The sequence below is a fragment of the Falco punctatus genome (assembly GCF_963210335.1).
Source record: "Falco punctatus genome assembly, chromosome: 17".
Classification (NCBI taxonomy): Eukaryota; Metazoa; Chordata; class Aves; order Falconiformes; family Falconidae; genus Falco; species Falco punctatus.
The window spans coordinates 2,078,892-2,104,629 of NC_137597.1; the positions used below are offsets into that span (position 1 = coordinate 2,078,892).

The 25,738-nt window shown below is 59.3% G+C and overlaps 2 protein-coding genes across 3 annotated transcripts in view; one reads left to right on the plus strand and one right to left on the minus strand.

Moving 5' to 3' along the window:
• Positions 1-12: 12 nt before the first annotated feature.
• Positions 13-9,621, minus strand: MYOG (myogenin; the record flags this gene model as incomplete). Its single annotated transcript, XM_080367089.1, has 3 exons — positions 3,417-9,621; positions 893-974; positions 13-134 (listed from the first exon to the last, which is right to left on the minus strand). Exons 1-3 carry the CDS (start codon positions 3,894-3,896, stop codon positions 13-15), a joined length of 684 nt encoding a protein of 227 aa, XP_080223215.1. The 5' UTR covers positions 3,897-9,621.
• Positions 9,622-9,700: 79 nt separating this feature from the next.
• Positions 9,701-25,738, plus strand: part of ADORA1 (adenosine A1 receptor) — a 31,414-nt gene continuing 15,376 nt past the window's right edge. Inside the window, exons 1-2 of one of the 2 annotated variants that reach the window (XM_080367520.1) lie at positions 9,701-17,230; positions 17,591-17,972. In XM_080367520.1, the coding sequence (XP_080223646.1) occupies positions 17,632-17,972 (341 nt within the window). In that variant the 5' untranslated portion in view covers positions 9,701-17,230; positions 17,591-17,631. Of the gene's footprint in view, positions 17,973-25,738 lie in introns of both variants that reach the window. The other variant, XM_080367521.1, reaches the window with a different exon arrangement.

The following is a 25,738-nucleotide window of genomic DNA, read 5'->3' on the forward strand; positions in this document are numbered from 1 at the left end:
GTTTGCGCTGGCTCAGTTTTGAACCCGCTCCTCCTGGAACGTCACGGCCACGTCCTCCACAGCGATGCTCTCCACGATGGAGGAGAGCGAGTGGAGGTTGCGGTCCTCCGCCGCATCGTCAGCCAGGAGGTGATCTGCAGGGAGGAAGGGGATGATCACGCTCTGGGGACGGGGACCATGTGCTGGGGATGGCTCCTGGCTCAGTGCAGGGGGGACCCAGTGATCCCTGCACAGGCGGAGTGACCAGGGCACCCACTCCCAGCTCCCACCCTGCGGGGAAGTGACACCTTCCCCCGGAGAGTGAAACTTTTGGACACTTTTTAGCTTTTATTCCTCATTGGAAAATAAGATTTAAGTTTCTGCCTTCTGGGGAAAAAAAAAACAGGTGGATTTGGTGGGGGTGGGGATAACTGCAATAATGGAAAAAAAAAAATAGCAGCTGCAGAGTGGGGCATGGGGACGGAAAGGGAGCCGGGGCAGCGACACACAGTGATGCCCAGCACCACAGCCAGCAAAGCCAAGCCAAAGGGTGGCAACAGATGAACCCCTGATGGGGACCAAGTTGCTGGGGCCCTGAGCTGCTGCCATCCAACTGCTCGGCTCCTCAGAGCAGGCGTCTTGGAGAAATCAGGCAGTGGGAAAAGCCTGAACTCACCAAGCACTGAGCCAAGGCAGTGCTGGACTATTTATGAGCCTGGGGGGAGCTCATGTCTTTGCAAAAGTGGGGTGGGGAGGGAAGGACAAGGTTCCTTTTGTCCTCCACATTGAGCATCTCCTCTTGGGGGGTTGGCTTAGCGATGTTCTGCTCCAGAGCTGAGGTGTCCCCTGCTGCTGCCCCCACCCCGGAGCCCGGTGTCACTGCGGGACGCAGGACAAGGTGGGGGGACCTTACCTGCAGGGTTAGTGCTGAACTCCAGCTGGCTGCTCCACTCGGGACTACAGGACGAGCTGCCGGATCCGCACTCGCTGGCCGCCTGCAAGGAGCCGAGATGCTGACCATGGGTGTCACCTCCTCCAGCCTGGCCAAACCCCAGCAGCCACCCCAGAAACACCCCGAGGTGCCCAGTCACCTCAGCACAGCATCCCTGCAGGGGTGAGCACATCCCTCCCCACCTGCAAGCAGCTGGAGGAGCCAACAGCATTTGGGGTCCCCAGGACCCATCCAGGCCAGATGCTTCCTTAACCATAAAGGCTGAAAAATCTCCCTTTTGGGCTCTGGACACAGGAGAAATGGGGCCATCTGCTCACTGCAGGTGAGAAAAATGTCTCTTCATCCGGTGACTATGAGAAAGGGCTAGAGATGGAGCAATGTCCTTGAGCAAACCAGCTTTTTGCTGAAAATCATCTAATCAGGCTTATAAAAAATGACACACAGGCTGGACACTCTCAGGCCATCCCAAGGGGATTTCTGGGGAAGATCTTTTTGCAGTTTGATTTGTGGATTTGGGGCCTAACTCTGCTATTGCAGAGGGAAGAGCTGACAGCCTGAAAAATGAGAGTGTTACTCAGCAAAGCTCTGAAGTAACTTTCTTTGTGTGTGTCTTTATCTGGAAGTGATGCCAGCTGGGGTTAAACCCAAAATACAATTTATAGGAGCAACCCCAAGGACCCAGCTATACATAGCAGCCTCGAAATGGTACTTTGAGTCTACAAGCTCACGGCAGCACAGGCTAATTCATTAACACTTGGATTTATTTCCCACTGAAGTAGGAAATTCTAGCAGATTTTTTTTCCCAAAAAAAATCCTGGATTTTGCACTCAGTATGTGAACCCCTGGCTATGCCTCAGAGAAGGGATGGCTCGGGGCAGCAGTGACATGGGAACTGCTCAGTGTGGTTTTGGGGCACGTTTGTGGGGGCAGTCAACAAATACACCCAGGTGGGTACATTGGGATTACACCGGGAAGTCTCAAGAATATACAGGATGGAGCCTAAAAGCTTTTTCAGTCCTTTATTCAGCTCTAAATGTTGGGCTACCTGGGTACCTGCTGGTTTGGTCCTTAAATCCTTTAGTCTGAAAGGGGATAAACCCCTGTGTAGCCCTGTCCGTGCCTCTTGTAAAGTCCTTCTGTATCTATAGCTACACCTGTATCAATATCTCTATATCTATCAATATAGCTATAGTTCTATCCATATCTATACATCTATATCTACTTCTACGTCTATATAATCTATATCATCAATGCTTATACCTATATGTACATCTACATCTATCTGTATCATCTATATCATCACTACGTGTATTGTCTATAGCTACCTACACATTTCCGTATCCAAAGCCTCAGAGCAGAGGGTAGTGCACGCCCAGACACCCAGCCCAGAAATCAGAGGGCAGATGAAAATATCTCTCAAAAACTTGGTTAAATGACCAAAATCTTGCAGTGCGACCGGACTTGGCTTGCGGCATCTCTGCCTGGGGCTGCGGCAAGACACACCCGCTGCGAGCATCCTCATCCTCGCCTGGCTCACCGATCAGCACCTTTGGCCGGAGAAACCCGAGGTGGCCCCGTGCTGACCCCCTCGTCCCCTGCCTGTCCCCTGCCTGGGGGTGCTGTGCCACGCTGACCACCAGAGCAAGTCCCCTTGCCCCAGCATGTCGTGGCCCTGGCAATTGCATGGCAGCGGGCGAGCGGGAAGCGAGGCTGCGGGTGTTGTGCCCAGGAGCACTGATCCCTGCGGAGCGCCGCGGGCAGCAGCAGGTTGTGACCCCCCAGCAGTGTCTGGTCGGAGGCTTTGTGGGATGGGCTGCCCTGAGCCTTTACAGGGAGAAACCAGGAGTGTGTGTGTGTGTGCCTGTGAGCAGGGGAATTTAATTTAATTTTATATTTTATTTACTTTATTTTCTCTCATTTTAATTCATTTCATTATTTAATTTTATTCCATTTTATTTTATCTTAATTAATGTATTTTGATTTTATGTTATTTCTTTCATTTTCACCTTTATTATCCCTTCCAAGCGCAGGCACAGGTGTCACACCCAGTGCAGTGCCCAGCACTGAAGCATGCAGCCCCCAGTACATCCATACACAGGGAGAGACCACCAGTGGCCCCTTTACCCAGGGGTTTGAGCACCCAGTCGGGACTGGATCAATGTCACCCCGTGCCTTTACCCAGGAGACATTCACCAGCCCACGACAGCAGCACCTGCCTTGCCCCCGGGGCTGGGGGGTCCCACTCCTCCCAGCAGGACCCAGTACCCCAGAGCTGCCCAGGGTGTCTCTTTTTGGGATCACCCCCATAAAACATCACCCCCATAGAGCATCACCCCCATAGAGCATCTCCCCCCTATGGCATCACCCCCATAGAGCATCACCCCCATATGGCATCACCGCTATAGAACATCACCCCCATAAGGCATGACCCCCACGCTGGTCCCCAGCCCCCGTGTGGGATGCGGGGCTGCACGACGGCACTTACCCCGGGCTGGGCAGCGGCGGGGCGGAAGCGCAGGTCCCTCTGCTCCCGCTCCTGCTGGTTGAGGGTGCTGAGCAAGCTCTGCAGGCGCTCGATGTACTGGATGGCGCTGCGCAGGATCTCCACCTTGGGCAGCCGCTGGTTGGGGTTGAGCAAGGTGCTGCGTTTCAGCGCCTCGAAGGCTTCGTTCACCTTCTTCAACCTGCGTTTCTCCCGCAGGGTGGCCGCCCGCCGCCGGTCGATGGAGACCGTCTTCCTCTTGCACACCTTGCAGGCCCAGGGCAGGCACTGCCCGGGGCAGTGCTCAGGCAGCGCTGAGTCCTTCTCCTCCAAAGCCACCCTGCCCTCGGGACACAGGGCCACCTCGGGCCGCTCGGGGTACACTGCCGGCTCGTAGCCCTGCAAGCGGGAGCCCAGGAAATTTTCCCCATCGTAAAACCTCTGATCCGGGAAAAAGTAAGGGTTGGTCTCAAAGAGCTCCATGGGCGCCCGGGCGGCTCAGGGACGTGTGCGCGGCTTGGGGACGGCTGCTCCCTCTCCCCACGCCAACTGGTTGGTGCCATTTAAACCCCAGCGCTGGCATTAAATCACGGAGATAAATATAGAAAACCTAAGGGAAACCTGAGCCCACCCTAAGCTGCTGCCTCACATCAAAACTTGTCCATCTGATTTCATGTGCTCTCCCTGCGGGGATTACGCTGCCCGGACCGTGGCTGCTCTAGGGGGGCTGGGGGGGCTGGCACAGTGGGGAGGGCAGCCCGGCCGCCCCGTAAACAAGGGCTTTGTTTGAGCCCAGAGGTGCCACCAGGGCCGCAGGTGGCTGCCAGCTCCCCCCAGCATTTCTGCCTCATCTGGTCCCTTCAGTTATGGCCGGGCTGGGGGAGCCCACGGTGGCCTCGTGGCCCTGCCCGGCCGGGCACCCGCACCCCTTCCTGGCTACCACCTGCCATCCCACAGCACCCCGGATCCATCCCTTCTCCGTGGTCAGACCCGACACCAGCACAGCATCCTCCGCTGCTTGGCCCTTGCCCCCTGCCACCCCGCGCTGCCCCACGCCGCTCACCCCCCGTATTTCCCATGGCCCCATCCTGCATGGGAAAGTGCTACTGCATGTCGCATGTTGCAACGTAAAGGCTGAGGCTGTGGAGAAGCGGAGGAATTCAGCCCCGAAGGGATGTCCCACTGCAGGGACCACCCTGCAGCCCTTTCCCCATGGGCACCCCTGGCCACGCAGCACCCATCCCCTGCCGGCCGCTGGGCACCCCTCCTGCTGTCCTGCAGGAACAGAGCGGGCAGGATGGTGCCAGGCTCAGCCCTTCCTCCACTGCGGGCTTCCTGAAGGTTCCTGGCCAAGTCCCTTATCCCAGAGTGGCATTTTTGGTACAAAATCCATGTTCATGGCCCTTCCCATGCACCAGACCCAAAGGACACCTCCTCCTGTGTGTCTCCATGCCCCACCGGAGCAGCCTAGCTGGGCTGGATCCCCTCCTGCCCCAGCAGGCTCATCCCAGCTGGTCTCTGGTACCGGCCCCTGTACATGTGGATAACCAAAGCCCCAGCACCATCCTGCCGCACCCGTCCCCAGCAAAGACACATTGCTCCCATGTTCCCGATGGGGAAACTGAGGCACCATCATGGGCACTGCCTGGGTAGCAGCACGGGTGTGTTTTTAACCCATCCCCAGCCCTTCTCTACTGACTCCAACCTCTTGACCATGTCTCTCCAGCTTTGTCTTTAATTCAGAAGGGATTTATTTTTTTCCATCAGGAACGTCAGAAACCATCTCCCATCTCCTCCTATTCCTGCTCCAGGCCAGATTCCAGCCGAGGGATCGGTCAGTGGAAAGAATGTCAGCAAAGAGCGGGGCCAACCCTGCCGGGATTTTCCTTCCCCAAATCCCCCCCTCCCCAGAGAGGCTGTGCCGCAGTGCATTCCCCACACCCACTACCAGCACCCTGGCTCACTTTGGGTTGATTTCTAGCCTTTTTGGAACCTGCCACAATGCTTTTCTCTCTTTGCAGTGACTTGTTTGGGCCCAGAAGCCTTATAACACATCCTCACGCCGATTTCAGCTCTCCCAGGGTCTCAGCCCTGGGGGTTTGCTGACCCCACGGTTTTAGCATCCATAAAAAATCTGCAGTAAGGAAAGCAGGACCCTCACCCTCAAGGGTCACCCTTGGCACAGCCCATGTGCTCCTCAGGATTAACCAAACCCCCAAATGCTCAAGAAGGAAAGAAATCAGAGCACTGGCTTGTCCCCTGCTTAGGACGACAGCACTAAAGCAGTGAGGAAGGGGCATGATTCGCCCTGAGAGCCTGAAGAGGGGCCAGTGGCAGGTGTGAAGCCACTGGGAGGGAAAACCTGAGCCCGAGGGCTTCACAGCAGCATGTCAAGCAGTTTGCCTCACTGATGGAGACCTTTACAGTGGCACTTGGTGGAGGACATGACCCAAGTGAGCCCCTCGAGCTGCAGCCAGGTCCCTGGGTGAGGGATGCCTGCAGGACCACCCTGGCTCTGCCATATAAATGGGCTTTTTGTAATGGCAAGGGTGTGTTTGGAGGATGAGGAACCCAGCGGTGACATAACTGGCTCTGTGGGGCACGCGGTGGACCCACCCAAGAGAGCAGTCAAGCATTTAGCACTTCATAAAACGGGGGCAGCATCAGCAGAGCAGGCGCTGGCTGCTGCCGTGGCCTTTCCCGGGCCAGGAGAAGTGGCTTGAGCCAGCCTCGGTGGGCCACTGAGGCCACTGTGTCCCTGAGCAGGCTGTGAAGGCTGGAGGGAGCCCGTGGAGATCAGGAGGAAAGAGCAGCCAGTGCCAGTTGGGATGGGGACTGGGGAAGAAGGACCCCGCACTGGGTGGCAACCCCAGCCCCTGCATTCTCTCCAGATCCTTTCTGGGGGGTCTCATCCAGGCTGCCCTGCTGCCACCGATACAGGGAGCCGGGATAACGCTGTGCCCACCCGGCTGTGGCTCTGCTCTGCCATCAGACCCTCTATGCCAGATGACCCTAATCCTGGACACAGGCCGGGGGACACAGTGGGGTCTGGAGTCCCTGGGTCCAGTGGACTCATCCTGACTGATATCAAGCCAGGGATAATGATTATCACTGGGCAAGCAGTAGCCACTGAGGGACCCTGGCACCTGGGCTGCCAAGGGGGCTCCCTGTACGGCCTGCATCACCCTGAGCACCCCACAAAGAGGAGTGCTGGGGGACAGGCGAGTGGGGGGGCTTTTCCTGGGTCCCATGGGTGCCCACGGCGTCTGCAGGCTGCGCCCTGGGTAATTTGGAGCCGGTCGGGGATTAGGGCTCTGCTGCCGGCTGTCAGGTTAGCCCGTGATGGATGGCGGCGGCTGGGAGGCACACAAAGGCAACGCTGTGCGAGCCCCGGGCAGAACGTGCTGCGATCTGTCACGGGGTGACCTTCCCCGGCTGGCGGAGGCCTCGCGGGGACGGCTCACCCCGTCACAGCCGCCTGGGATGGGCAGCCACCAGGCCCGAGCTAAAAATACCCCTCCATTGAGAAAATCTCAGCGAGGAGGGTTTGCCCTTGCTCCTCCGGGGCAGCTTCCCAAGCTGGGTCCATGGCGCAGGGTTGCGGAGATGCCTGGGGGCTGCCCCGGCTGTTTTGCCTTCCCACCATGGCTGATTTGCTGGGATCTGGGGAAGCGCATCGGCACGTTGCACCGTGGTGCACGACCCTGCGTGGTGCACGGTCCTGCCCGGTGCACGGGGCTGCACACACTGCTTGCACGTCCCTGTTTGGCGCACGGAGCTGCACGGTGCCCATGCTGGGGATGGTGGGGATGGTGGGGATGGTGGGGATGGTGGGGATGGTGCCAGCCGGCTCCTTCTATTGGAAAGGGCAGAAAGAGCAGCAGGGTTCAGGGGCTGGTGAAACAAGCCGCGTGGTCACGGAAGCATCTACACCCACAGCGGTGGGGAGGAAGGCTGGGGCTGGCCAGGACCCAGCAAAGAGATCATCCCGCTGGGATTTCAGCACAGGAAAGGGGTCCCACCAAAATGCCGCTTCCAATGGGACCCACCTTCCCGTCGCCCCTGGGCAGGCGTCCCCTCTCGCTTTCCAGGCTCACCGACATCCTTTCCTGCCGCTGTGACAAGTTGTAACATATTTGGGAGCAGCTGCAGGCGGTGGGGAGATGCTTGGCCCTCTCCCCGCTCCGGCTGAGGAATGCGGAGCAGACCTCTGCTGCGACACCCAGGATTTCCGACGTGCCTCCTCGCCGAGATTCGGGACGGCGACAGCTGTTGGGCCACGATGGGGCCACGGCAGAAGCTGCCCCCTCAGCCCCATCCCCACGGCCAGCAGCTTTGCACAGCGACCTCTCGGCCCATGGGGATTTGGGATTGGGGTCAGGTCCAGCCTGTGGGGAGCGATGGGGACAATGTCCGTCTACCTGTCCCCAGCTGGGGTGGGAGCAGTGGTGGCAGGACCGGCTGACACCCCCTGCCTCACCCCGGGTGGGTTTGCTGGGAGGGTGCTGGGCTGGGGCTGCTCATGCCCCTGCAGTGCCATGCCCCCGTGGGGCTCAGCATCGCTGCTCCCCACCGCATCACTCACCCCCGCAGCCCCAGGGACCGGCCTCCGTGCCCCAGTTTCCCCATCACGAAATCAGGGATAATGACGGAGGTATAAAGTCCGGCTGGAGAACAGTTTTGTTTTGGTATTACTGGTTTGACCTGGGATGGGGGGCAGGGATCAACAGAGAGGTGCTGGTGGTGGAGCAGCCCCCAGTCCACTGGATCCCAGTCTGGGGACTACACTGGGTGCCCCAACATACCAGTCCACTGGATCCCAGTCTGGGGATGTTACTGGGCACGCTGACCCACAGCCTATTGCAACCATCTTGTGTGTCCTAACCCACCAGCTGCTGGGACCCCAGTCTGGGGACCAAACCAGGTGCCCCAACACTCCCAGTCCAGGACTATATGGGGTGCCCTGACCTCCCTACTTGCCTGCACTGATCAAGTGATGCTCTGCCCCACTGCCAGCACTACACCACCTGCATTTCTGCCCCACCGTGGCCTCCCCTGCTCCATAAGCCCACGGCCCGGACACAGCCCTTCCCCTTCCCGGACCCCAGCCCCAAATTGCAGCTGGAGGAGGGATTCACCCAGTAGGGCCCCCACTAACAAACCCCACCATGGGCTCTCCCACCCGGAGTGCCCCCCATGCCAGAGGCATCCCCAGCACATTAGAGACAGCTCCTCCATTGCTGCACGGTGGCACTGGCTGGGCTGTCCCCACATGTGTCACAGAGGGACTTGGGGGGGACACGGGACTCAGGTTGTCAACAAGGGGCTGTTTTCCCTGGGTGGGAGAGCCTGGCTGGGGCGAGCTGGAGGACAGGTGGGTGTTTGGAGGAAGACCCATGAATGCAAGGGATTCAGCAGCGACATATGGTGGCTATTCGACCCCCGAGAGGGACAGCTGTCTGGGCCAGGGGGATGGCGCAAGGCCCGGGGATGGGACCTGGGGACAGCAGTGTCCCTCGGCGGGGGACAGACCTGAGGTGGATGCCTGGAGCTATGCGGGGAGGGGGCCAGGAGGGAGCTGGTGGCTGTAAGCCCCGTCTCCTGAGTGGGTGACCATCACCTTGTCCCCACGGTGGGCACATCCCCACTGGGGCTCATTCAGCCCCCGTGGCCTGACCGGGGACTGATGCTGCAGGATCAGGGTCCGGTGAACAGGGGAAAAGGAGCTGGCGGTGCTGATGTGGGGCTTTCAGGACACAAACCAGTGACTCCGGCATTTTTCTACCCCCATCCCATGGGACAGCAAATGTGGCACACGGAAGGCTGACACTCCGCGGTAACTTGGAGAGTCACGGAGGGAGGGTTGTGGGGATCTCATGGCTTCGGGGTGGGATGCCCAAGGGACGAAGGGACAGCAGACCCTCCCCCCCACCCCCTGACATGCCAGCCGTGATGCCAGAAAAGCCGGTCCCCAGGGAGGGGCACCCAGCCCTTCCGGAGGGGCCTCACCCTGCAAATTCCCATGGCAGGAGGAGAGGCTGCCGGTTCAGTGTGTCCCCCCCCCCCCCCGCCATGAACACCCAGGCTCGGTGCCACCCCCCACCCCGCGGCTGGTTTTCCCCCTCGTCGGTATGTTCAGCCCCATGGGGGGCCCTTCCTCAAAAGCACCCCCACTCCCCTCAGCCGCCGCCCGCAGGCTGGGGGGGGGGGGGGGGGCGGCCCCGCAGCGGCCAGACCGAGGGGGGGAGGAGCAGCAGCGCCGCACCCCGTGGGGACCCCCGCCCCCCCCCCCCCCGAGGGGGCGTCCTTCGCCCACCGGACCGATGGACCCGGACCGCAGCCGGCGGAGGTGGGAGCCGGGGGGATGAGGAAGGGCTGGGCGGGGTGAGGAAGGCTGGGGGGCTGGGGGAAGTGTTCCTGGGATGGCCCCCCGCCCCGCCGCAGGGATCGAGCTCCTGCCAGCGCACCCCCACCACCGAGCAGATGCACCCCCGGCTGCCTGCGAGGGGAAATGCCTTGGCACGCAAATTCCCGGAGCCCCGAGGCTGTGGCCGAGGCTGGCCGCCCCCTGCCCGGGCCGGGGGTCGGGGCCAGGGCGGGAGGCAGGAGGCACCGGCCGTGCGGCGGCGGACGGGAGAGGGCAGCATCAGCCCGGGCATCCTCCCGCCCGCGCCGCCCGGGGGCTGCGCACGCAGCGGCGGCGGCCAGGAGCATCCCAGACCCCTTCGAACCCCCCACGCCCTCCCCCGTTTTTTTCAGGAGGCAGACACCCCACCTGCCCCAGGCCCCGGGGTGCGGACCCAGCCCGTCGCCTGGCCGCCGGGTGCGGGGGTCGGGGCCCGGGACCCCTCGGGGTGACCCCTCGCACCCGCACAGTTCCAGCAGGGATGAGCCCAGCTATTTATTTCCAACCCCCCGGGAAGAAAATCTCAAGGTTTGTTTTTTTCCGCGGCGTAATGACCCCAGCAGGTGTTTTTCCTGCCCGAGGGCTGAAAATAGCTCCCGGAGTTTAGTTTCCTCCGGTTCCTGCCCCTCTCCCCGTCCCCTCCATCTTTTGGGCCAAAACATCCCAATCCGGGGAGAGGAGGCTCCGGGGAAGTGGGGGCACTTCCCGGAAACCCTTTCCTTTGCGTTTTTGTGCTCAGCTGGAGGTGGAATTTTCCCGAGCAGGAATTTTTGATCTTGGCTCCAGCAGCCGTGCTTGCCCTCAGGTGGCTCTTGGGGAGCAGCTGGGGCTGTCCACCCCCCCACCCCCCCCCCCCCCCCCCCACCCACCCACCCCCGCCAGGAGGGACAGGAATATGCTTTGGGAGGTGTTTCTCCTGCAGGAGCTGTGGCCTCTGTCCCTCACAGGATGCTCTTGCCCAGTGCCTGTGTCACATCTAGTCTCTTTGGTCCCATGGACTCACTTGCTTTAGGGGGGTGAAGTGGCTGGGGGGAGCCGAACCCCTCAACCACCAGCATTCATGCCGGTCTGTCTTATCAAGAGCATTGATTTAGGGAGTTGGAACTGGGAGCCGCAGCTGGCCCTCAGGCCAGGCAGGTCCCTTGTCCCCAGGAGGGACCCCAGGGTGGGCCTGGGGCTGTATCTGCATTTTTCTTTCCTGGTCCCCAGTGGCTGTGCTGGTCCAGGCTCCCCTTAAACCCCGGGGATACACGGAGGTGCAGCACCCCAACTCCCAGCCCCCTGCAGTGTTTGGGAAGGCTGTGGGGTGGGGGTTCACCTGCTTTCATCCCTTCAGGAAAACACAAGGGATGGGGACATGGCAGGGCGCTTCCTTCCCCTGCTCCATCCCTGTGTATCCACCCTGGATGGAGGAGACCGACACTGATGGCAAACGTCGCTTCGGCCAGGGCCTTGCGTGGGAAAGGGGTGCTCCCGGGCGGAGAGGAAATTTGGGGTTACACACCCAGCTGCCTTCACAACGCCTGCCTGAGGTCTCTGCCCTTCAGCCGGGTGCCCTCTCAGCCCACCCCTCCTCAGCCTTTCCCAGCAAGGTGATCTCTGCATCCCCCCTCACCCCTCCCTGCTCCCCCAGATCTAGGAGAGCATCTGGAGTCTCTCAGCACCCCAAAAGCTTCATCCACCCATCTGACACCCCTTGGCCTCTGTAGCAGTGAATCTCCTCACTTCTTCATCATGCCCGAACCCCAGAGCCACGCAGCACCCCGCTGCGGCAGCAACTCCACGGGGCATTGCTGGGCCAAGCCACCTCCTCCCAGAGCACAAGTCCATTCTGGGCTTCCCACTACAAGGTTGGATAAGCCCCAAGCTGGGTCCTGCTCCCCAGATCCTCCCCACCCATGGGAGCAAGGGGAGGAAAGGCAGGAGAAGCAGCCTCCATGTCCACTGAAGCTGATATGCTCCAAGCTCATGGCAGGGGACTTCTGGTCGCGCGTCCCCGAGGAAGGCAGCCAGCTGTGGGAACGTCGCCGCCGACCATCTCAGGGTTGCTCTGTGCAATGCAAAATGTCACATGTCCCGCTGCAGCGTCACTGTCCCGGAGAAGCCATCCCCCAGGGACTGGGGCTGGGAGGCTGTTTTTACCGGCCCTTGGACAGCTCGAATAATGTTTGTGCTGCTCTGGGGAGAAAGGATCACAGCTGGAAGAAGAGAAGGGGAACAGGGCAGGAGGCGGATCCCCTCTGCTGACAAGGAATTTTCTACATGTTCGGTAGGAATCTGTAGGTTTAGGCATGTGGGAAGGGTTTAAACAGCTTTTCCTACAACGTGGAGGACCTGCCCAGTGAATTTCTGTCCTGACTTATTTCTGGAAATAAAAAATTTCAGCTTAGGTTGGTTGGGAGCAACGAATGTGAGCAGCAGCGGAGCGCAGGGCTCAGAGACTGCAGGAGTCAGATGGAAGAAGAGCTTTTGTGTTGGAGGCTGGCAATGTGGTTACGGTCTGTAAGTGTCTGAGTGGGGAAAAGAGCCCTGTTACCGAAACCGAGAGCTGCACAGCCAGCAGAGAAAGATGCAGTAAGTGACAGCTGGAAGCTAAAAGAGAGGATTTTAAAATAGAAATACGGGACATGTTTCTAAAGCAAGAAATACAAACTTTGGGAGCAGCAGCCGTGGGGACGTGGCTTTCCTCTACACCCTGCGTGAGGGGGCACCTCTCCATGCTCACCCTGGAGGCACTGCACCAGCCCAGCCTGGCCCTCCTTGGCTGCTCCCCTCCCTTGTTGTTGCTCCTTCACCCCCCGTTTCCTCCTTCACCCCAAATCCTCATCTGCCACTGCCCCTCCGGTGGGTGAGGAGAGCTGTCCCCAAGCCACTGCAGCCCCAGGTCTGGGGCTGGCGCTGGGGTCTTCCAGGCGCAGCACTCGCTCAGCTCTTCATCCCCTCCCCAGTATTTCCCCAAAGGCAAATCAGAAAATTATTATAACATCTTGGAGATCCATCAAGGGAGGAGGTTCCCCTCATTCATCTCTCATAGCAAACCAGGACTCACAGAAACCATATTTTTCCTTTTACATTTTCCTCTTCCCCCTTTCCCCGCCCCCCTCCTTTCCTGGGAAGTCAGTTTCACCGAGTCTTTGCCCCAGAAAGATCTGTCATCACTGCTGCGTGCTTCAGAGCACTTACACCACCAGCCTCCCTCCTCCCTCCCCTTGGGCACAGCTCTGTGCCCATGAGGCTGGAGGTAGCAAGCACCATCCTGCCTTTCCATGGGCTACTTCAAATAAAAAGAGAGGCTTTAAAAGTGCTGGGTTTGTTTAAGGGGTGGCCATGGGCTGGGGCAAAGACTTTTAACCGTCCTGTAAACTGATTTGCAGGGATGGAAAGGTTTAACCCCCTCCTGCACCACTGGGCTGGCTGGAAGCGGTGGGCAGAAATAGCTCTTGGCCAGCAGCCTGGCTCGATAACGTTCCTGGGGCTCCCTCAGGATTAAAATAAACCCAGTGCATGGTGAGGAAGATGCAGCAGCGAAGAGGCAAAGGGTCTGGGCTGGGGCACGGGGGCAGATGCCGGCACCCTGCAGCGATCCCGGCACGGGCAGACCTCTGCTCTACCCCGCAGCTGCACCAGGGACAGCGGGCGGAGAGCTTGCCAGGGCTTGGACATGTTTTCTCTTCCATCAAGTGATGTCTCAGCAGTTCCTCTGCACCAGGGAAGCACAAAAACCCGTTAGTACCCTGCTGTGCCAAGGTACTGTCTTGGCTCCTACACTGCCTGCAGGCAACATCTGGCTGGCATCTGGCAGGGCACCGAGTGGGGCCTGACCCCTTTGGCCACTGCGTGGGAGCCTGCAGCCTCATGAACGTGGCATCTACCCGGGGCAGAGGGGAGCCAGGGGACGTCCGCATGCCAGACACACTTGCTGAGTGACCACAGCCACCATCCGTGACTCACTTTCTCCCTTGCGCATGGGCCACGCTGCCCACCCGCTTTTAAACCCACTCGGGCTGCCGAGGCTGAGATGTGCTTGGTGGAGAGGGTCAGCCCACAGGGGAGCAGCCACTGCTTTGTCCACCCTCCCGGATTTGCTGGTATAAATTATGTTCGAGGAAGTTTTTCTGTGCTGTGTCATTGCTGCCGAGTATCTGCTGCAAAGCCTAGATGGGGATGCATCACGCTGCAAAAGTGTGGTGCTCCCTGCTCCCCAAGTGGCTTCCCAAGGGCCACGGATCCCGTTAAATGGGAGAGAAACTGAGCACAAGTCAGGGAGCAGCCTGGTACCCTCGGTGAAGTCCCGCCGGGTCTCTGTGTCACCTGGCACATACAGACCAGTGGCCCCAGGGCTGGTGCTATGGGGCGAGCATCACTCTGCAGCATCTCAGCACAGCAGAGGCATCCTTGGAAAAGCTCTGGGGTTTCCCTTTGTCTGGTCCTTCTTTTTTTGCCTTGTGCCATCTTGTCTGGACCCACTGGACCGTGGCATTCAGGGGTCACTCACCCTAATTAATATCTAGTGGAGACGTCAGTCCCCTAGGCACACAGCCCTGTACTGCTGGCACCAGCCGCACTCCTAATTAACTTTCCTAATTAAGAGGCCCCTTTCCATGACGAGAAGGGCTGCGGGATAGTCACCATGATGGAAGAGGTAGAGAAACCCTCAGCTTCTCCTGCTGTGAGCACCTGGGATGGCAGCATGGAGCTGCTCTTCATGTAGGCAAACTGTGGCAGGAGAGGGAAAGTTCAAACCCCCAAGACAGGCTGAAGAAAGATGGGTGGAAACGAGCTACCCACGCCCTGACTTGCCTCCTTGGAAAAGCATTTCTTGGCTGCTGCCGAGCCCTGGGGGTGTTCAGTCGGGGTTTGGCCTCATCAGCCAGGCAGGCTGGCTCAGCCAGCCCCAACACGCCAAACCCTTTGGTGCATCACGCTGGCACGGAGCTGGACACCAACCGTTCCCTCCTGCCATGGCCAAGGTTAGGTTCTGTCCCCATCTCACAGGAGGCGGTGAGGTGGAAAAGCCAGTGCAGGAATACTGAAGCCATGCTGTGTCCCCTCTTTGCCCTCCTTCATCCCACCTCTCCCCCTGCGCCAGGGCTGGCAGTGGGTGTTTGCCCACAGCAGCAGCATTGGACGCTTCCTTGGGATCATCACAAACCACTGCAGATCTCAGGCCATTTTGTCCTTGCAAACCCCAGCAAGAGCCTTCAAGACCCTGAATAACCTTCTCAGTGCTTGATGTTCACCAGAAAATTACCTTTCATGGGTTTTTAAGGAATCCCCAACACAAGCCCTAGGCTGGTGTCCAGGAGGATGAGCAGATGATGCCACATCCATCAGGAACGGACTCAGCGCAGCCACCTGCAACATTTGCACGTTCAATCCTGGCAGCCTTTGCCAGGGCCCTGGGACAGTCCCCTTGGGCTGGTGGCAGAGCTCCTACCCTCCTCTGGCAGAGTCCCAGCCGGGCAGCTCATTTTGGACATAACATGTTTTTTTCAGGGGTGCTGCTAAAATTAAGTATGCTGGGGCATGAGTCCAGGGAGGGAGAACAAACTGCAAATCCGCTAAGGAAAAGGAGTGGTTTTCAATCTCTGTTTGGGAGATTTGCATACAATTAGGCCGGGACCTGCCTGCGTTTGCTTCCGCATTGCACTCCCGTGATGAACCTGCCGGTTTTCCTGCTCTGCTCCCAGCCAGAGGTTGATTGCAAGGACAATTACCCTGGGAAGCTGGTGGGCAAGGGGTTTCGGGCTCTCTGAGGATGCACTTTCCTCTGATGGTACCCTGTCCTGAGCACCCCCACCCCACGTGTTGCCCCGGCTTTAGAGCTTCAGCTGTATAGTGAGGTCCCGGCTTCCTGCCTGCGGTGGAGGATGTGTGAGGAGATGCACTGTGAGATGCTCCAGCAAACGCCTCCCATAAATAGCGCAGTGTTCATGTGAGCCCGCCATCCTCAGTTTATTTTTCTCTCTGCAGAGCAAACAGATCGTTCAAATCCAAATATAAGCTCTCCTCACCCTGCTGCTGGCACAGCCCAACAGCCAGAGGTGGCACATTGCCACCATCCCCAGACGGCCCTCGGATGCTCAAACCCACCAGACCTACGCTGGCCACTCAGCCAAGGAGGTGAGGGGGAAGCCCACGGGCCACCAGCCGATGGAGAAGTCCAGCACTGGGTTTGTGATGGTCCCACAGCTGTTCCCATCCCTGCCTTGGCGTGTGCAGCCTCTGATGGAGGAGGGGGTGGAGGGTCAGGGCCAAGGGGCAGATCCAGGTGTTGGGACATCTCTCACCGAGGCAGAGCAGAGCAGGTGGGTACAACCCCAGCCCCAGGTCTTGCCAGAGGAGGGGGAAAGGGCAGGGAGAGGTGCAGGTGGGGTTTGGCAGCGTCCCCTTGCCCCATTTTGGAGGTCAGAGCTGGTCCTGGTCCCTGCAGCACTCAGACAAGGCAGCTCCACTCCCGGGGAGCAATTTATGCAGGATGATCCTTGCAGGTGCCTGGTCATACCTGGGGGTCCCCGGGAGGACTCTGCTGGTTCAGCTCCTCCAGTCAGACCGAGTCCCCATGCGCTACCCAGCCCAGGGGCCAGAATTTGGGGGTGGCCATTTTCCTCAAAACTTCTAGGACCTTAAATAGCCCCCGGTCCATCCTGACCACCAGCTTGGGACCACTCTTCCTCCACAGGCTTCTGCACAAAGACCCTCCACCTGCCCCAGCAGCTCTGCGCCCACCAACAGACCCCGCGTGAGGGATGCTGCCAGCCCTGCGCCTTCCCCCTCCCCAGCATGGGGTGCAGCCCCACCCCAGCACCCAGGGGTGCCATCCGGAGGGTGAAGGGTGCTTTGGGGCTGAGCCCCGACCCACCCTAGTAGTGATTTGGGGGAGACGCTGTCAGCCGGAGCCAGGGCGAGCAGCGGCTCTTTTGGTCGGGGGTCCCGACCCGGGGGGCGAGCCCGGAGCCCGGTGATGCGCTGGGTCCTCGCTCACCCCAGGCTCAGGCTCTGCCCCCCTGCTCGCCCTCCCCCCCCGGCCCCGCCGCTCACACCCCACCTCAAAAACCGGGTTCGGTGTAAAAACGCGTGTGGGGAGCCTGGGGCTGGCTCTGCCCCCCGCCACACGCCCCCGGCCCCTCCCGCGTTCGGCGGGCCCCAAACCGGGTCAGTCGCCCTTTAAAGGGCCGGGGGCGGCGCCGTGTGATGCTCCCGCTCCGGCGGGCGCTGGCGGAGCCTGCGGGACCGCGCGGTGCCGGGCACCGGGGACCGAGCACCGAGCGCAGCCCCGCTCGCCGTGGCCAGCCCGGTGCCCAGCGCCCCCGGACCCCCAGCATGCCCCCCGGGGGACCCTGCGGGGGGGCAGCTCCTGCTACCTTGGGGTGAGGGCGCCCCGGAACCAGCCCCGGGCTGGCAGGACCAGGTGAGGTGGGATGGGGCCGGGGGGAGCGGGCGGCTGCGGGGCCGGGAACCGGCCGGGGGCGGCGGGGGGGGGCGAGTCCCGCTGCAGCTGTATCGGCCCCGGGGGTCTGGCAGGCGGCCCCGGGGCTGCCCCGAGCGGCGGGGGGGCTCCGCCGCTCCCCCCGGCGCTGGACCGCGGCCCCGCTCGCCCCACGGCCCCGGTGGGTGCGGGACGAGCCCCGGCGGGGCTGGAGCCCCAGGGGACGGCACAGGCGAGGGGGGTGGGAGGGGGTCCCGTCCCACCCCCCCCGCCCAGGCTCCAGCCCGGCTCGCAGCGCAGTTACCGGTGCCAGTTGCCACCCGCCTGCCCGTGCGTTTGCAGGTGACTGAGGGACCCGGTGAGTGGCCGGACACCGGAGCATCATGGCACACTCCGTCTCAGCCTTCCAGGCTGCCTACATCTCCATCGAAGTCCTCATCGCTTTGGTGTCCGTGCCAGGGAATATCCTGGTCATTTGGGCTGTGAAGATGAACCAGGCGCTGCGAGATGCCACTTTCTGCTTCATCGTCTCTCTAGCGGTGGCCGACGTGGCCGTGGGGGCCCTGGTCATCCCCCTGGCCATCATCATCAACATCGGACCACAGACAGAGTTTTACAGCTGCCTCATGGTGGCCTGTCCCGTCCTCATCCTCACTGAGAGCTCCATCCTGGCGCTCCTGGCCATCGCTGTGGATCGATACCTGCGGGTGAAGATACCTGTCAGGTAGGAAAATGCGTCCAGAGCAGCTCCGCGGTGGCTGCTATGGGGTTACAGGAGCGAGTGTGCCCCAGACTCTTGGAGAAGCACTGGAAGCAGGTCCCCCTCCAGGCTGCCGACCCAGGCACGTCTGGCTGCAGCAGCAGCACTCGGGGCAGGCTGGGCTGGGGGTCCTGGACCCTTCGGCAACTTTGCCTGGGGGTTTGCGGGAGCAGTGGGTGCACAGGCAGGGACTGCATCGTGGCAGCTGGCAGGCAGGGCAGGGTGGCCCCGCACAGGGTCCCCGTGGCTGGGACAAGGTGTGTCCCGCCACACATGGAGAACACCTTTCCAGGGAGCGGAAAGGGGACGATAGATTTGTCTTCAGCCCAGGTTTTCCCTTGCTGTGTTGAGCCCAGGAACCCGGAGGTGATAACCTGCTTGCTCATGGACTTGTGGGACACAGCTTTGGGGTTTTGAGGGACCTGAGGTGATAGCCTGGCACGCCTTATGGGACAGGCTCACCCAGGAGGGACCCCCTGGCTGTGGGGCTACCCCACAAATGACTCCTTTCCCTGTTTTTCCTCTTCTCATCATCTGTATCTGTCAAAGCCAAGCCAGTAGCAACTACTGTGGAGTGTAAAAGAGGGGCACGAACTGTATTTGAACTCTGCTGCTCCGGGAGGAGATATTTAGCCACTTCGTGTCTGGCTCCCTCCCCGCCGGTGGGGTTCTGTGGCTGGGGGGAGGCAGCTGCAGGGCTGGGGTGCTGCAGTGGGACTGGGGGCTGTCAGCGGGATGGAAGGGGATGTGACACCCGGTGTTGGTGCCGCTCAAGTGCAGCTGGTGGGTCCTGGCTCAGACCCTCACCGTGCAGTCACTGTCACTGGTCCCTCTTGCTCTGTCCAAGGACATGCCCGGGCTGCAGGGACACCTTTGCCAGGCTCATCAGCTCCAGGAAGGTTCCCACTGCTGATGGCATTGCTGAAGAGCTGAGCCCGGCCAGGACGGCTGAGCACACACCAGCTCGTGTCACCCCACCAGCCCCTTTGCAGCTCAGCTGCGGGCTCCAGCCCATTTGCTGGAGGGGTCCACGACCCTGCATCAGCACAAAGGTCCCCCAAAAGGGACCCAGCCCCCTTGTGTTAGGTGCCACCCAGACCCCAGCAGGTGTAGAACCCTTTCTGGTGCTGGAATTGCCTCCCTGTACAGGGAGACATGGACAGGAGGCACCTGCGTCGGGATCAACCGACTGCTCCCTTCTGTCCCCAGATCCTCTGGATCAGGCCAGAGGTCTCTTGCTTTGAGGGTTTTCCTGCAGCCATGGGTAGCAGAAGCTGCTCGGTGAAGAAGTGTAAGACAGGGGGGGCACAGGATAAAAACACTGTCCCTGCCCACCCCCTCCTCGCTACACATGATTTCACAGGCTGTTCCCAACTTCCTCCCTAAGTGTGATTTTTCCCAGCCTGAAAAATCCTCGTCTTCCAGCCTGTTGGTGTAACCAAAGTGATTCTCACCCTGTCATTGCTCTCGGTGCTTTTTTGGTCTTTCCGCATCCCCTGTGCGGCGGGGATGGGTTCAGGTGTGGGAGTACTGCGGCTTTATACATAGCAACACTGCCTAGCTCTTGTCAGTCATTTTCCCAACAGACCCAGTCTTTTTTCCTCCCTTGCTGCCTCTGAGCACCAAATGGGCCTTTTTGGGGAGATTTCTGCCTGATTCCATGAGATTTCCTGGGAGCAATATGAAGTTAGAGCCCCCTGTGCTGTGGATACTTCGGGTGGGTTCTTTCAACCCTGAATTTTGTTCTCCCGTTACGTGCCTGAGCACTGGACATCATGAGATTTCTCTCTGAGTTTTTGTAGCTCGCTTTAATATTGAAAGGCTTCATGGCCACAACAAGAAGGGTTTGCTTTTGCCAGCTCTCCTGTTCACTTATTCCTGGATGTTTCCTTCTTTCCCTGGCGTGAATTCCTGGCAGTTGGCAAACATGGTGATTTTAGGTGACGTTGTGCCCTAGACACAGCAGCAAAACAACATTGGAGATCACGTATAGGACAGAAAACGCCACAAAAGAATACTCCCTGAATCTGAAATGCCTCAAGTTTCTCCCAGCCTGTTGCTAGATGCTAGAAGGCGATGCTGAAAACACTTTGACAGTGCTGACAGCTCAAATCACGGCTTCCGTGCTGGTGCTCCTCACTGCGACGCTGAACCCACCAGTGTGCAAATCGGTGCTGGGTGCCGAGACCCTGCGATGCCTCGGTGGGACTTGGGTCCCTCGTGAGACACGAGTGGCCACTCATGCCTGGGACACCTCAGGGAGAGCTGCTAACGTCTCTGAAGGCAGCCATGGCACCCCGTCCTGGGCAGCGATGGCATCCCACAGTGATTTGCAGGCAGGTGGGGAGCAATGTGGGGAGACCTCTGCCTCAGCCACATCCCAAGGGCAGCCAGGACATGAAGCAGGGACATCATGTCTGCACGTGGCCGACCAGCATCAGGCACGGAGGGGACAGGGTCAGCAGACAGCGTGCACGCCACAGCTCACTCCTGTGCCAAAGAAAGTCCCCAGATAAGCCTGGCACAGGGTGGATGCTCACCAGTGTGACCCACACGTGGCCTGGCATGGCCAAGGGGGTCTTGTGGGCTGTCATGCATGGGGGTCCCCCACACCCCCTGCTCTGCTCGCAGGCAACCCTGGCTCTGCCAGGGCTTGGGGAGAGGGGACAGCAGGGAATGAAATGCATTTCATAGGGGCAGCTGACAGGGACTGCGAGCAGCAAGGAGAGAGGCTCTGTGCATCCCAGCTCCATCCTTGTGCCGGCCACCCCCGCAAATGCTGTCTCTCCTCTGGCACACTTCATTTTTGGGGTCCATGAAGGAGTGTGTAAGGGTTTCCACATTCCTGTCACATACTGACCAACTGGGGTGAGGAAGCCAAGGGGACTATTGCCTGGGAATTGTTGTCTGAAGGAGAGGGAAAATCACCCCTGGACTTGCCAGGCTTTCTGTTTAACCCCTGGGTAGGGTCCCTCCTGGCTGCTGAGGTCGAAGGATGCTGCCTCCTCCCAAGGAGCCTTTTCTTGACTATGGAGAGACGCAAAAGCATCACTTGGGTGGAGCAGGCTGGAGCAGAGGGTACCACGGTCCCCAGCCTCCACAGGAACTGCTGTAAACAGCTGGAAACCACCTACAATAGGCTTGTTGCCTTCATGCTGGTGGAAAAGCTCACATGTCCCCTCTCGCATCCTTCCTCCCCGCCTGGCGGCAAGGCAGGACCCCAGTCCTGTTGTCCCCCCCAGCCAGGCACAGCGGGGTCCCCCAGCCCAGCCCAAACTTCCCTCTCAGCCGCACTCAGGGAAGATGAAATGAGTTCAAAGGCAGGGGAAGCAGCCGGCCGGGGGTGTCTGTCAGGAACTGGCCGCTCGGCAGCCCCGCGGCGGCGGTTCGTGGCAGGATGCTGGAGGGGACCGGGCTGGAGGGATGTTTGTGAGGGGATGTCGCTCCTTTGGCACCAGCCTGTGCTGACTCAGGGCCCCCCCTCTGTGCTCTGAGGTGCTACGCTGGGCTTTTCGGAGAGGGCCGTGGCAGAAGGACCTGGTGTTCTCAGGACACGCGGAGCCACAGCCCCTTGGCCAGGGATGGTGGATGCATGGAAGCAGCCTGGTCCTGTCTTAGCGTGTCCCTGGGGGTCCTCACCTTGTCCACTTTGCTTGGACCACCAGCTCTTTCCTCAAACACTTTGAAACATGCCAGGAAGATAAAAACTGGAGAAATCTGCTGGTAGCCATGAGCCCTTGTACGTGGGGTCTCTCACTCTGCTCTCTCTTCCACCCCCTGTGCCCAGGCCTGGACACTGGGATGCCCCCCTGGCCCTGCCCTTCCCACCCTGTGGCATCCCAAGGAGCATCCTCCCAGGGCGAGCTGCGTTTTGTGTTGCAGAAGGTTTTGAATGCACATCTGAGGCTGCAACGCCATGCAAATTAGATCAAACCATGCTTGAAATTGCTGGGAATTGAGGGGGCAGGAGGCTGGGGTGCAGCAGGGGGAGAGCCCGGGGTAAAGCAGGGTCTGCAGGCAGCACTGGCATTCTCCGATGGTTCAGAAGTGCCCTGTCCTGAGCCCTGTGAGGTAAAACAGCTCAGGGCTGGCAGGAGCTTCCCTCAGCCCTGGACTGCAGCACCTGCAAGCCAGGAGGTGGGGAGGACTCGAGGGCAGCCTGTGAGCCCTTGGATGGACCCAGCAGTAGAAGGAGGAAGGTTTCCCCACTGGACCTCACAGCTTTTCAGGCTCCTGCCTGAGCTCAGGCTCTTGCTGGGATTGCAGCGCTCTTTCCCCTTCTCTCCTGGCCTGCCAAGGGCTGCAGGCGTGGGGCCAGCTGGGGCTGGGTCACAGGGAAGCCTAGGAAGTCTCGTTGCCCTCAGCCAGCTGGGTCGTGGAGCAGGGCATGCGTCTGAGATAGTCCTCCCCTCTTTCCTCTACTGAGAGTTCAAGGAGGATCTTGGCAGGAGAATGGTAGGTGCCCCGCTGCCATGGGAGGGGGGGATGAGGAGGATGTCAGGATGAGACCCTGCTTTGGCCCACATTCCCAGGCACCAGAGCACCTAAGGGTCCATGGGCAATCTTTCCAGCACTGCCAATGCTAAGTGCCAGGAAACCTCCCCGGACACTTGGGCTCTGAGACCCAGTAGATGAGTCCAGGATGGAGATGGGGAGGGGGAGAGTGTGTGTGTCAGACCAGGCTGGGGTGTGTGGTGGCCTGTAGAGGCTGGTCCCCTGGGGATGGTACCCACTGAAGTGGGGAGGTATCAAACTGCGGAAGCAATTTTTCAGGCTGTCATGAGGTTTTCAACCCAGAGCAATGGGATGAAATTAAGAAAAGGAAATGTATGCTCCATCTGAGGGCAATTTGCTGGCCAGATGGTGGGTTTTACATGTCCCCAGGGAGGCAAGGGTGACTGGAGACATCTCTAGCTAGCCTGGCCAAAATAGAAGATAATAAGTGGTGGCAATGGGGGGTGGTTCTGTCCAGCCAGGCAAATGAATAAACAAAACCATGACTCTTCTGAGGCTTATTTTTAAATTTAGAGGAAACATTTCAAAAGTGTCCAGGTGTCTCAGAGCCAGAAGCGTGAATTCAGAGAGCTGCAGGGGGACTTTCATGCCCAGGAGCTCATCTAGGTTTCTCTCAACCTCCATTAGTCAATAAAAAGATGCCATCCATCCTTACAGGTCCTCCCCTGTGAAAACAGATTGGATTTCTGAGGAAAAAGCTCTGATTTTTTCTAAAATGGGGAAATTTGGGGGACTGGCAGGACTTTGCAGCTGCCTCATTGTTTTTTCCCTTGCTGCTCTCCACCAGGTATATTTTTAGCAAATGAAGGTGATCTATGGAGACCTTCATTCCTGAGGAACAGGCAGATCTGAACCAAGGATGGAGAATAAAAGGCAGAAATCACAGTCCAGAGAGGTTTGCTGGAGACTTTGGGCTGTTTCCAAGCTGCAGCTTCCAGCACCCTGCACCAGCTCAGCAGCTTTAGCAGGATGCTAAGTCAGAGCAAGCGTTTCACACCGAGCTCTGTGTGAACCAGATCTGGGGTGCACAGATGAGCTAAGCCAGTCCAGGACCAGGAGCTCAATTCTGGTATCACCAAAATACTCAGACCCTTGGAAATGGGAAGGGATTTACCAACAGCTTATATTGGTCTTGAGATCCTGGTAAATACCCAGGTGAGCTGGTTTCTAGCATGACCCTCTGATCGGCAGAGTAAATTTGAGCCCAGATCACACTAAGTCAGAGATCAAAGCCACGAGGGCTCTTCCCTGGGTGATGGGACGTCTGGATTAGGCTCGGCAGGAGCGCGCACAGCTGCCGCAGCAGCACCACGAGACGTTTGCCGACAGACGCAAAATCAGGTCACATGAAAAAGCTGCAGACGCTGCCATGCCAGCCAGAGGGAAGTGGTTTGGGCTGCAGGCAGTGTCCCCAGCTCCCAGGCTCTTAGGGAAAACGCTGGGGTTTGCGGGTGTCACCCTCCTTGGGATGCAGCAAGGGTCCGACTGTGGGATGCTGTGTTCTTGGTAGCACAGAGGGAAGGGGAGAAGAGCAGTGAATCCTGTGCAGGGATGCTCCAGACTTGCTGATATTTGGGGTTATTCCCAGGTTTTCTGGATTAAAAGGGTAAGGGGAGGTGAATGGCCTCCAGAGACCCTGGGCAGGCTTCCTGGGCAGCAGCACCCCCTCTCATCCCAGCCCTTCTGCATCTCCGAGCAGGGCGAGACGTGGTTCCCGTGCTGGGTAATCCGCCCAGGGTATCATTTTGCCCTGACCTCATTAGCGGTGGGTCAACATCAGTCTCCTCAGCAGAGCTTACGTCTGCCTGCATTGCACTGCAGGGTGATGAGCAAAAACCAGCTCCTTCTTGCTCGTGTTCACCTGCTACACCCCAAAGTCATGCTCTAGGGATATTTTCATTGGGGTTTTTTCCCCCATTTCTACTGATTTTCAGGTTAAAGCATTGACTTTTGGCAGGGGTCACCAGTAAATTTGAAGGCATGCTCCCAGAAAGGGCAGTAGCACTTTTGCAGACAGGGAAACTGAGGCACAGAGCAGTGCCGTGTCTCACTCAGGGTGACCCCACCAGGCAGGGACGGAGGCTGGGGCGCAGCAGGTATGGAAATTGAGATAAGCCAGGACAACTTGGCCTTTCTGTTCATGCACTGTGCAGTGATCAGCTGGTCTTATGTCACAGCTGTGCCCAGGGCACCCAGCAGCCAGGCTCCTCCGTGATGCCAGCCCATGCCACGGTGATCTGTGCAGGAGTAACTCCAGGCAGCGGGGTTATCCAGGAGGCCAGATGGTCCCCCTGGGCTGCAGGTCCCTGGGCTGCAGAGTTTGAATGCCAAGTCACTCCTGTCAGCAATCAGTCCTAATTAAAAGTGACAGCATTGCTATCTACTGAGTCAAAAGGGGCTGAGACACCTCTGTAGGGGCAACGTCCTCGGTGAGGGGTCTCCCATCCATGAATTCATCCTGCAGGGAGCACAGACATCAAACCAGGTGAAGATGGGTAGATGGAACCCAGCAAGGCTCTCCCATGTCCATAGCAGTAATTCAGGTTGTTGGGTACCATCAACCCAAGAGGACGTACTCTACAAAGCGGGCCAGATGGAACACTAGCCAGCTCACGTTTCTTCATCCCGTGGCAACACGAACTGTCCATGAGGTCCCCATTGAGCAAAAGGTGAGGAGCACCAACAGCCAGGGCCACCCGGACATGGTGAGATGGACAGTGAGGTGCCTGCAGTGAGTAAGGTGAGGTCCCTCACTGCAGGTGAGTGATGGTCCTGTGTCCATGGTACAATAGTCCAGCAGACCCATGGTTGAGTAGCAGAGCTCCCAAAACATCTGGGAATGTCACACTTCCAACAGCACTGCTGAGCACTGGGGAGATGGTGCTCCCTTTCTGGAGCGGCTGGGGTGTTTCCAGCGGGGGGCACTGGGTTGGTGGAGGCACTGAGGTGGGGGTGATGCACGCTGGGGCTTGGTGTGCTGTGCTTTCCAATGACCCTGTGCAGCTGCTGGCACTGAGACAAGCGGAACACCCTACAGGAGGAGGCTTTGCCAAAGCAAAAGCTGCTGATTCAGCCCGCCCTGGCCCTGCCAGCCCAGCCTGGCCCTGCAGGCAGCATGTCAGGAATGAGTCAGGACCAGTTCACCATGGTATGTGCCACCACCACAGCCATCTGGTGCTGGTGCTGGCTCAGGGCATGCAGGAGCCCTTCGATGG